Source organism: Anabrus simplex, chromosome 5 (genome assembly GCF_040414725.1).
Source record: "Anabrus simplex isolate iqAnaSimp1 chromosome 5, ASM4041472v1, whole genome shotgun sequence".
Taxonomy (NCBI): domain Eukaryota; kingdom Metazoa; phylum Arthropoda; class Insecta; order Orthoptera; family Tettigoniidae; genus Anabrus; species Anabrus simplex.
In genome coordinates this window covers 266,742,946-266,755,470 of record NC_090269.1, presented here as the reverse complement: position 1 = coordinate 266,755,470, position 12,525 = coordinate 266,742,946, and the positions used below count along the sequence as shown (strand labels likewise).

General features: G+C 36.5%; 1 protein-coding gene across 1 annotated transcript in view; it reads left to right on the top strand.

Annotated features, from left to right (window-relative positions):
* The window catches only part of LOC136874827 (protein KRI1 homolog), a 170,163-nt gene that overhangs the window by 36,783 nt on the left and 120,855 nt on the right, over positions 1-12,525 (top strand). Inside the window, exon 4 of the mRNA XM_067148504.2 lies at positions 4,684-4,844. Coding sequence (XP_067004605.2) covers positions 4,684-4,844 — 161 coding nt within the window. The remainder of the gene's footprint in view (positions 1-4,683; positions 4,845-12,525) is intronic.

The window sequence follows — 12,525 nt, the reverse complement described above, 5'->3', positions numbered from 1 at the left end:
TTCCCCTGCGCTTCCCTTACTTTACTGCCTTTCCTCTTCACTGTTTCTAGTCACATTTTCACTTGGTACCTCCCCCTGCTTCTGGTCACACAGTACACTGTTACTTTTGGAATTTTGCCTATCTTCCCCACTGATCGCAGCACTTCTCTCTTTTTCTTCATCTTGTTTTATCTTCCTTTCTAAGTCCATCAAACTATTCACAGTCCAGATTCTCTTCCAGTTGCTGCCTGACACCACTAGTTCTTGACCTTTGATAGTTGCTCTCAGCCCCTGATTTATAGCTAGAATCCTGTGCTTTCTAAGTATTTTTTCATTTCTAATCGCCTCTCTTCCCACATCTCTCTTAATCCATATTTTTTCCCTCTGCACACTACCCACATTGCCTATCACAGCATCAGCCATCAGCATGGAAAACAGTTGAACTTTGATAGGCCTGTTGCCCCTAATTCTTCCCACTCTCTGCACATCGTCAATGTCCACTTCACTAAAATTAACTTTCATTTTCCCCTGTATTAAGTCCACCACTTTATAGGTTGTAATCACTCCGTCTTCTCTCCGCTCCTCCGGCACCCCACATATAAATAGGCACTTCTTCCTACGATTTAAAGTGTTAGCTTCCACTTCTGCTTTCAGTTTCTGTGTCTCCTCTTCTAATCGTCCTATTTTCTTTTTCAGTGTTGCCACTTCTTCGGCATTAGTCCTCACTTGAGATGTTATCTCGTCTCTCCTTTCCCGTAGCCATGCCTTCATTTTCTCGAACTCCCTGGTTTGTTCTTGAATCAAATTTTTCAGTTGCTCAAAGGGGCAGGCTTCTTTCAACCACTTCTTTTACAAGGCTTCTGAACTCTTCATAATCTGGCCATTCCTCATTTCTACTAGATGTCGGACCTGGATTCAGCTCGACCCCCCCAATCCATAGCAACATCATAACCACCGCCGCTGCAAGCAATAATTCTCCTTTAATCTCCATTTCCATTTTACACCCACCTGTTTTCGCTTCTTCTTTCTTCTTTCTCCCCTGCCATCTTCCTGTAGTTGCTCTGTATTGTTCAACACCAATCATTGTCATTACAACTCTACACAACCTTCCAGCACTCCACACTCTCTCTCCCTACTCCCACTCCCAGGACCCTCCACGCAATACGTCCACGCTCGACCGTGGCTAAAGCTGAACTGTGAGTTTCACTAATAGCAACAGTCCTCTCAGTTTTAAGTACTGCATTGATGGGACGAAAGATCTTCATTGGGGTAATGACATAAATGGAATTGTAAATAAAAGGTACAGATCTGTGCAAGTGGTTTTGAGAGTATTTAGGGGTTGTAGTAAGGGTGTAAAGGAGAGGGCACTTAAGTCTCTGGTAAGACCTCAACTACAGTATGGCTCTAGTGTATGGGACCCTCATCAGGATTACTTGATTTGAGAACTGGAAAAAATTGAAAGAAAAGATGCTTGATTTGTTCTGGATGATTTCCGACAAAATAGTAGCGTTACGAAAATGGTGCAAAATTTGGGCTAGGAAGACTGGGGAGAAAAGAGATGAACTGTTCGACTAAGGGCCGGTTCTACCACCTACTGCTAAAGTAGCGCGTAACTTGCCCTCCGCGTAAAAGGATGTTTCCGTTCGATCCCTCCCAGGTAGCGCTATCAGGAGCATAAATCATAGTTACCCGGCGCGTAATTTATTGGCAACTTCGAGGGCCCGATAAGACTTTACCTGCCGGGCAATATTGAGAGCTGAACATTATTAGCTGTATTTCTGGTGACATACAACTTACATTAGCTTAGTATACTGAAAAAATCATGATACTGTAAGTGATCAATATTGTATTGCAGGATTTTGAACATTAATGCTTCCCTTGAGTTGCAACAGTCCACCAGCCTCCCGCACCGGTAGCATAGGGAACACATTTTATACGTCAAGCTTTCGCAAATAAACTCTAAAAGGATATAAAATCCAAACCTATTTGGAAATCATTTCAAATGGGCTTTAATTTTCTACTTTTCTAGTTTTCAGACACTAGGTATAAGTTAGTGTATGTATCCTAATTACCCCAAGTGTTCTCATAGTGTAATGGCTAACGGGCTCACTTCATAATATGAGGTATGCATGTTCGAGTCTTCATTATGACAAAACTTTTTTATTTTCATTATTAGCATTGTATTAATCTGTATACCTCTTTTCATACTACCTTTTGTTCATAATATATTTCATTGAAATGTTTAATCACTATATTATGTCTACTAGGAAAATGCATTATATGTGTGCTACTTATAGAAAGTGTTAATATTAATTTAGCATATAGGACTGTCACCCAGGTAGCTGATTCCCTGTTAGTTGTTTACATAGTCTTCTTGTAAATGATTTCGAAGAAATTGGAAACTATTCCATTCCCGAATTCCTCTTCCTATGAATGGATATTTACCCCGATTAGTTCTTTACATTTACAGTACCTTCCAGCTTTATCTTCATAAAGTTAAACGTTAGAATGAAATGCATTATCAGTAAATGAAAGCATGTGGAACTAAACGAGGTCACAGAGCTAGTTGCAAATAGAGCATCGTGGAGATACTTAATCAATTCACAGAACTGCAGATAGAATGCTCAAAGGCCAATTCACAGAAGCCTGCAGATAGAATTCTCAAAGGCAATAAGTCCGTAAGGAAGATGTGTGTGAATATACGTATATGGAAGCGTGTAAAAGAAAGTTAAGAACGACGACGGAACTAAAATAAATTTTTTAATGTAAATTAGAAAGACGATGAAAACCTGTGTACCTTCTATTACGGAGCGAGCGACTTGATCAATTTACTATGAGAATACTTTTGAAAAACGCTGTTTTACATGACAGGTTATAACTGGCGTAAGAAAATGTAATTTTACAAGTGATTATTTTCATATTGACCGTATTGAAGTTCAATTATTAAATGTGAAAATTTAATTTATTGAAACCACCTATTCAATACTGGTTGAATACATGTTTCGCCTGGCATTGCAGGCATCATCAGCCATTAATTCTATCTCCAAGTCAGAGCTCTGAGTGGATGCTATTTTAGGATTAATCATAGTCAATATTATTTATATAACAGTGCAAAGGAGTGATCAAGTCGTCCATGTTTTAAAGTTCTAATGTGACATTCAACTCTTGTTCACATTTAATGGAAATATATTGACTGTTAACTTTCATAATGTCGGTAATGAGAACGGCTTGATGCAATTGGGATTAATCATCTGTACATTTTTACAACTTACTGGAGATTAACATGTGCTAGAACTATTCTTAAAAACTATTTTTATACAATTTACATAATATATTCAAACTTATGGTACATTTTGGAACTGAACTGGTCGAACTTATCTTGAAGTTTCAATGGGATGTCTTACTCATATCCTGTTAAGTGGAGAAAATGCTGATACTGGGATGAATAGGTATTGAATAGGTGGTTTCAATAAATAAATGTTCAACATTTAATAAGAAAATGTAATCTCAAGATTTTTAATCCCAATTTGGTATTAATTTTGAAGCTCATAGATTAAAATCGTGAAAGTTTGACATAAATCTTTGTCCATAACTCTTAAAGACTCCCCTTTTTAGGCTTTTTGGTGATAATCAGCAGATGCAAGCACAGAAAAATAAGACAATCGAATTGAGCTTCATACATCTGATGATAGATAGCACCACACTTGAAAGCGAGAAGTTGCTGAAAATTAGTCTAGCCAACTCCGCATATCGGTGTCTAGCGTCGGGTTGCTACCTAGCGCTTGCACAGAGGTTGTTGCACGCAAGCCAAAATACCAGCTGATTTATATCCCCAGGTAGTTTACCTCCTGGGCAGCTGCCAGCCACTTTACCAGCAGATGATCGAACCGGCCCCAAGTAGTATGTTCTGAGCTGTTGGTGGAGAGATGGCGTGGAATAACATTAGTAGACGAGTAAGTTTGAGTGGTATTTTTAAAAGTAGGAATGATCACGATATGAAGATAAAGTTGGAATTCAAGAGGACAAATTGTGGCAAATATTTGTTTATATGAAGAGGAGTTACGGATTGGAATAATTTACCAGGGGAGATGTTCAATAAATTTCCAAATTCCTTGCAGTTGTTTAAGAAAAGGCTAGGAAAACAACAGATAGGGAATCTGCCACCTGGGCAACTGCTCTAAATGCAGATCTGTGGTGATTGATTGATTGATTGATTGATTGATTGATTGATTGATTGATTGATTGATTGATTGATTGATTGATTGATTGATTGATTGATTGATTGATTGATTGATTGATTGATTGATTGATTGATTGATTGATTGATTGATTGATCAGAAGCCTTGGATAGGTCAATAGCAATACAGTCTATTTGAAGTGAATAAAACGGGGGTCTAATACACAAGGATATGCGGTATGTTTGCAGTTATGTTATCCTTAACTGTCTTTTGTACTAAATTCAGTTTCCTAGTAAATTTCTGCTATCTCTCCTTACTTTCACAGCCATTCCTAATCCCAATTCTTTCTTACCTGCACCTCTTTCTTAATCTCTGTTTTTCTGTTATAATATAGTGGATCTGTCCCATTCCTTAACAACTGTAGTACATAGGCTACCTGTTTTCACACTCATCAACAAATTATTGTGATCACACTCTTCAACAATTGCTTTAATGTTACTTACTCTAGGAATCTATGTCCTTTTAGGATAGAGAAGAAGAAGATTATCGGGAATGGTTAAGGGGCCAGAAAGATCAATTACCAGATAAAAATATGGAGTCTGATCTCAAGTATTTGCATGATTATTGGAATGATCCTAATCTTGACTCAAGTGAAGCATTTCTCAAGGATTACATTCTCAATAAAAGGTATGTATTTTCACAAGTATGAAAAGTAAAATGTTAGCTGCTTTCAGTTAATGTGCCAACATATATGGTGCCATCCTGGAGACTACTCACATTTGGCAGTTATAATGGTGATAATTTTGATCTTTTTAAAGAATGTAGGTTTAGATATAAAAAGGGGGCAATTATCACATAAGAAAGCATGAAATGACACAAAATACCGTGTATTATTCATTTTGAAATAAGTTTACAAAAATTTGGTAGCAAACTACTAAAGAAACATTTATGTTGCACAGTATTGGAATAAACACAAATCAAGCACTTATATGCCATCTCAGTAAACCAGAAAATGATGTGATTTTGAAAAAAGCTGAAACATTCCAAAAACTGAAATCCTCAGTGTTACTGTTCTCAGTTTGTTTCAGAAGTTTTTGCTTTATTTTTTGTCGATCTGCAAGCAACACTGCATGCAGACTGGTTGCTTGCAGCCATTCCTTTTCTTTTTCTTTTTTTCCCCAGAAAATTATGCTTTATCTGTAGCTATTTTGGGCCCACTTCAACTTCTTTTGCTTGTTTAGTTGTGTATCAGGTCCAAGAATACAAATAATTGTGACACATAATTTCTGCAGAAATCTTGCATTTTGAGCCCATCTTTCCAATGAAACAACAGATGTCAGGGTCACTCAAAGGAGTAACGAAGACTTCAGAGCAGTTGTCACAATCACTAGAATCTAATTCATCTATCTAGCTGAGCAGAGCTTCTTTAAAATTCTAGTCTTGAAAATTACGTTTCCTTTTCCTTAAGATAGAATTATCACTTTATTTACTGAGAGGCATTTTACTACAGAAATACTTGTGCTACTTTAAAATTCTAGTCTTGAAAATTACGTTTCCTTTTCCTTAAGATAGAATTATCACTTTATTTACTGAGAGGCATTTTACTACAGAAATACTTGTGCTGTGCATACTATCAAGTTGAAGTTCTATAAAGGGAGGAAAATGAAAGCATAGGAGAGGCCATAAAGTGACACACAAATAACTTAGTGTAGTCAAACTGACCTCAGAGGATTTTTCTACAGATCATACAGTACTTGTGTTGCACAGCCTCAGAGACTGTACTACGTTAATTGAAGATTGTTGATATAGTTAGAAGAAATCTGCATATCGCTGCATATCTTGATCTCATGAACAATTTTATGTGTTTGAAACTTTCTTTGAACAATGTGGCTGTTACCTTTTCAGGAAAAAAGCAAAGGGATTATCAGTCCTTCTTCACACTAATTAATCATGGGATAAGATGAGAGTTCTGACTCTTTGAAAAATGAGAATATCAACACACACAAAAAAGGAAGAAAAGATGGTTATGTTAAGAGCAGAGATTAAAAACTCCCCAGACTTTGCAACCCGAATACTGTTGGAGTCAGAGGGGAACTAGAGTTAATCAAGATAGTTTGTATAATAAATATAAAAGAGAGAATGGTATCAGAAGTAAAAGCAATGTCAAAATAAGCAGGATCCTCATCCTGCATGTTCAAATGTTGTGCATCCTTGCGGATTTATAACCTTGGAGAGAGTATTATGTATGTGTGAAACTGATAAAATGTACTACTATACTGTATATTTTATATACAATAAACTTTCTATTCAAAGCAACTTTTGATTTAATGGACATAATTCAACAAGTGAAATCAAGGATAAACTATCATTTTACAGAGAAAAAAAATTACAGGTCAAAAGAATAGCTGACATTGAGAAACGGAAATGCAAAGAAGATCTTGCCATTAGAATAGGGCAAGACAAACACAAGAAGCTCTTCATAGCATTGTTAAAAACAAAAGAAATGATAATAGTACTATCAACACAATAGAGCTTCCAAACGGAAAGGTAACTAGAAATGAAAATGAAATATTACAGAGTTCAGTAGATATTTCAATCACTTACTGAACTGTAATACAACTGACGACACAAGATGACCCTCTAAACCCTATAAATAATAATGTAGAAAGTTTGACATGGCTGGAAGTGGAAACAGCAATATGTAAAATGAAAAACAACAAGTCTGCAGGATTGGGCGAGTTCAGTGTGGACATGATCAAAGCACTTGGAGAACCTGGAATACAATGGTTGTACAGGGTACTAAATAAAATTTGGGAAGAAAATGAAGTGGAGGCAAGGAATGATTATTCCACTGTTTAAGAAATGTGACCAAAAGAATTGTAACAACTATAGAGGCGTAACCCTTCTATCTCATTGGTTAAAAATATATGAGACCATCCTGGAGAGAAAAATCAGAAAATTTGTTGAACGTAAACTTGAGGAAGAACAACATGGATTTAGAACGAACAGATCAACGCTAGACCTCATTTTATCGATAAGAATAGAATTGTTATAGTTGTATTCTTGGATATTGAGAAGCCATATGATCATGTACCATGTAAGCACGTATGGGAATGTCTGAGACGTGAAGAAGTGCCAGATGAGATTATAGCTTGAGTAAAACAACTATGATATAGATGTTGATTCCCATAGGGAACCTGAAATATTTGTCCCAAATGAGTAAATTATAATACCAATATAAATGGTCTGTTATTGGACATTATAAATATTCCAGCTAACTCATTCCGGGTTGCCAGCGTTTCACCCCAGCCAGCTGATGAGCCCAACTTAGCACACTGGGGCGAAACGCTGGCAACTAGGAATGAGTCAGCTAGAAAATTTGTAATGTCCAATAACAAACCATTTATATTGGTATTATAAATTTACTCATTCGGGGTAAATATTTCAGGTTCCCTATGGGAATCAACATCTATATCACCTGATGGCCAGGCAGGCATCAATTTTTGGTAATGAGACAAAGTCTCTCGTAGTGCATTGGCACTGCCGGTGGCTTCAAATAGCCTACACAGTAGCCTCCACGGTATGCATTAGCCATGCGTCTTGGTAGGTGTGCTATTTTTAGTTAAACAATTATTATCAGTCTGTCTGGATTTGAAAGAAAACACCAAACTTGATGGTAGCACAGAAACTTGAATTAATAATTAAACTGGAAACTGGTGTGTCTATTGCTTTTGTTTGTGAATTTTTGTGGGGTGAAAATGCAAACAATCTATACATACATTCGTAGACGTAAAGACGAACTGATTCAGTTTTCATTAAAAAGGGAGAGTTCTGTTTGTGTGAGTGGTACTAAAGGCAATGGGTTCGGAGATAGTACCATATCTGAAGCACTTATTTGATTACTGTTTGCATGAAGGAGCTGAACCAAATGAATGGAGAGTTGCAGTATTAGCCCCAGTAAACAAAGAAAAAGGTGATAAACATAAAGCAGGGAATTGCAGGTCAGTCAGCTTGACGTGTTGCATGTAAGCTCTGGGAAAGCATACTTTCTGATTTTATTAGGCAGGTTTGCAAAATTACTAACTGTTTTGATAGAAGGCAGTTCAGGTTTAGGAAAGGTTATTCCAGTGAAGCTCAACTTGCATGATTTCAGTAAGATGAGGGACTTTCTGGCACTGCAAAATGGCAATAAAGAACATGTGAAAGTGCTGCCATTGAAAATTGGTGATTTCTGCATGTAAAATCAATGGTTTGGACATAATTACTGATGTCAAGGTGCCATGCAGTGATAAATCTAATGTAAAATTGGCGGTGAGTGGAGAATGAAGTAAATACTACTCAACCTATGCTCAGTTATTCTGACGTATGGTAGAATTTCATCAGTGAGGTTAGGCAAAGCCTGCAAATGTGGGCTGTTATTCGTCGCCGGCAGTTACGATACGGTCAGTACCTACAGGCAAGGTGTCCGAGAAAAGCTGCAAAGACGTCAGATAATTCCAAAATTAATTAAAAAGGTCTTTCATAAGTCTTTGCTGCGGTAGATGTGAAGTCAAGTCAAAAGTAAGACACACTTCAACAGGGAATTGTATAATGTAAGCGCCAAAGAAAAAATGAATTGGTAGTCGCAGTGTATTTGTGTGCAGGGACGTTCAGATTTATCTGCATGCTATTTAACGTACAAGAGTAATGACGCCCAACGCGCCTAAAATTCAACTCCCTTAGAACTGAAATGTATTTAAATTGTGCTAAATGTACTGACACTCCCTGGTGTGAGATCAAGATAAACTGATTGTGATGCCAACATGCTCTACCCAGCCTTCGACTCCAGGTAAAATTTAAAGTGGTAATTGTTTTTGGATATTCCATAAGTGATAGATGTATCAGTGCCTAGTCTGCAAATGTGGGCTGTTATTCGTCGCCGGCAGTTACGATACGGTCAGTACCTACAGGCAAGGTGTCCGAGAAAAGCTGCAAAGACGTCAGATAATTCCAAAATTAATTAAAAAGGTCTTTCATAAGTCTTTGCTGCGGTAGATGTGAAGTCAAGTCAAAAGTAAGACAATGAAGGAAGACCAACTGCAGACCACATACTTAGACCAAAACACCACATCCATGAAAACTTGTTACTAACAAGAACTAAGGATCTCGCCCAGGAATAGGAAAGCTTTCATGCCTAAAAGGATAACTTGTAACATGTACCAAAGCCCCACGAGAAGACAGCAAGGATAACAAGATCATCTCACAAAATACCCAAAGCACGAACAAGACAACATGCCGCCCAAAACACAGCCTGCAACTAAAAACAAAAAACACAAAAAGAGTATCAATAAAATACCAATCTCGGAAAGCTCTGGAGAAGAGGACCCCGTGGTCAACATACAAGATCATATCCAAGTAATCAATGGTCTAAAATTCAATACAGACCACAGAATGGTCCGACTGATAGTTTTCTTCTGATCACTTGGGAAAGTAGCAGGACTGTTGTCAAATAGACATTAAGATGTTTGTGCGATGTCATCAGAGCTGCATTAGGCCTACGCTACGAAGGCGGACATTTCTTAACTAAGAAACACAGATGCACCGCATGACTTTGATGCGTGTTTGCATTGCGCGGGGCGTATGGATGAAACTATTCGCAAATTTGTGTGATGTCATCGGAACTGCAGTAAGGCTTTTACCCGCTCCGAAGCGGAATCGTTGCCCTTCTCTGACAAATCACGGTTTAAGGTCTCGTATGTGCCCCCGTTATTCCCTACATGCTCAGCTGGAGAGCGAGAGTCCCAAGGATGGACTGTTCGCTGACTGGCTTCGCTTATTTTTGAAGAAAGGGAAAGAGACAAGGACTAGCGACAATAATAAAAAAAGATTTAAACAACAGGTTTTGATATTTATTTATAACTAGCATTCAGTAACAATTAACAAATTAACATTAAATAAATCTTGATGGTTATTCAAAATTAAAAATCTTCTCAGCCAGTTCCGTTAGATACAGCATTTCATTTCTCCGACCCTTTTGAAGTTGAATTACTCTGTAAGTATACAAATTTATATTAGCCTACTTCTGGCTCAACAAAACAAAAGAAAACAAAAATTTTATATTGGGAGGACCTCCTCTTAATAATACTGTAATCTATATATATATATAAAGTAGCTTGTCCTGACTGACTGACTGACTGACTGACTGATTCATCATCGCCGAGCCAAAACTACTGGACATAAAGAAATGAAATTTTGGAGATATATTCATATTAAGATGTAGGTGCTCGCTAAGAGAGGATTTTTGGATATTCCGTCGCTAAAGGGGTGAAAAGGGGGGTGAAATTTTAAAATGAGTGTGTCTATATCTCAAAACTTTAAAAGTTTACAGATGTGAAAATTGGTATTTAGAATCTTCTTTAAAAATAACGAAACACGTATTTTTTTGTTTTGAGACAATCCCAATAGGAGGGGCACAAAAGGGTGAAAAAGGGGTTGAATGCCTTTAATCGGGATACCGGTACTTATATCTCAGAAACTGAAGATATTACAGACATGAAAATTGGTACTTTTGATCTCTTTTAAAAATAAAGAAACACGTATTTTTTTGTTTGGGGGAAATCCAATTAATGGGAGGGTGAAAAGGGGGTGAATTTTTAAAATGGGTGCATCTATATCTCAAAACTCTTAAAGTTTACAGATGTAAAAATTGGTACTTAGAATCTTCATTAAAAACAAAGAAACACGTATTTTTTTGTTTTCGGAAAATCCCAATAGGAGGGGTGAAAAGGGGTGAAAACGTGGTTGAATGACTTTCATGAGGATACTTATATCTCAGAAACTGAAGATATTACAGACCTGAAAATTGGTGTTTAGGATCTCCTTTAAAAATAAAGAAATACATATTTTTTGTTTTTGGAAAATCCAATTAATGGGGGGTGTGAAAAGGGGGTGAATTTTTAAAATGAGTCTATCTATATCTCAAAACTTTTAAAGTTTAAAGATGTAAACATTGGCATTTAGAATCTCCTTTAAAAATAAAGAAACACGTATTTTTTTGTTTTCGGAAAATCCCAATTGGAAGGGTGGAAAAGGGTGAAAAAGCGGTTGAATGCCTTTAATGAGGCTACTTATATTTCAGAACCTGAAGATATTACAGACCTGAAAATTGGTATTTGGGATTTATTTTAAAAATAAAGAAACAGGTATTTTTTTTGATTTTGGGAAATCCAAATAATGGAGGGTGAAAAGGGGGGTGAATTTTTAAAATGAGTGTGTCTACATCTTAAAACTTTAAAAGTTTACAGATGTAAAAAAATGGTATTTAGAATCTTCTTTAAAAATACAAGAACACGTATTTTTTGCTTTCTTTAAATCCCAATAGGAGGGGTGTAAATGGGTGAATAATGGGATGAATGCCTTTAATGAGTATACATATATCTCAGAAACTGAAAATATTACGGAACAAAAAATTTGTATATGGGAGCTCCTTTAAAAATAAGGAAACACTTATTTTTTTGTTTTTGGAAAATCCAATTAATGGGGGTTAAACAGGAGTGACAAACTGGGGTGAACTTTTTGAAAGACTATATCTACAGAATATCTGAGAAACGTAAAATGTTATAGATGTAAAAAGTGGTTATTTGGAATCTCCTGTAAATGTAAAGAAAGATAGGTGATTTGTTTTCGGAAACTCCACGTAAGGAGAAATAAAAAGGGGTGAAATTTTAAAAAGCGAATTTCTACAGTATATCTCAAAAACTTAACATGTTACAGAAGTGAAAAATGGTATTTTTATCTCTATTAAAAATAAAGAAACGTGTATTTTCAGCTTTCGGAAATACCACTTGGGTGGAAAGGGGGGGGGGTAAAAGTGACTGAAAATGGTGTTGAATTCTTTTAATTAGGCTACTGATATCTCAAAAATGAAGATATTACAGACGTGAAATCTGCTTTGGAATCTGCTTTAAAAGTAAAGAAACACGTATTCTCGGAAAATCCAATGAAGGGGGGGGGGGGGGCGGGATGAAAGAATTGAAAAATTAATTGAATTAATTGTATGAGAATACATACATCTAATAGAAACTAAAGTTGTTACGGACGTGAAAATTGGTATTTGAATCTCCTTAAACAAAGAAAAACGCGTTTGGGGGGCGGGAGTGAAAAGGAGTTTAATTCCTTTCATGAAGAAACATAAATCAAAAACTGAAGAAGTTAGAGTCGTGATAATTACTATTTAGAAGATCCTTTACTATTAAGGAAACAAGTATATTTTGCCGGAAAATTCACTTACGGGGTGGGGGGAGGGGAGTGTGAAAGGAAGTGAAAATAAAGTGAATTATTTTTATGGGGATATATCTCAAAACTGAATGTAACAGATGTGAACATTGGT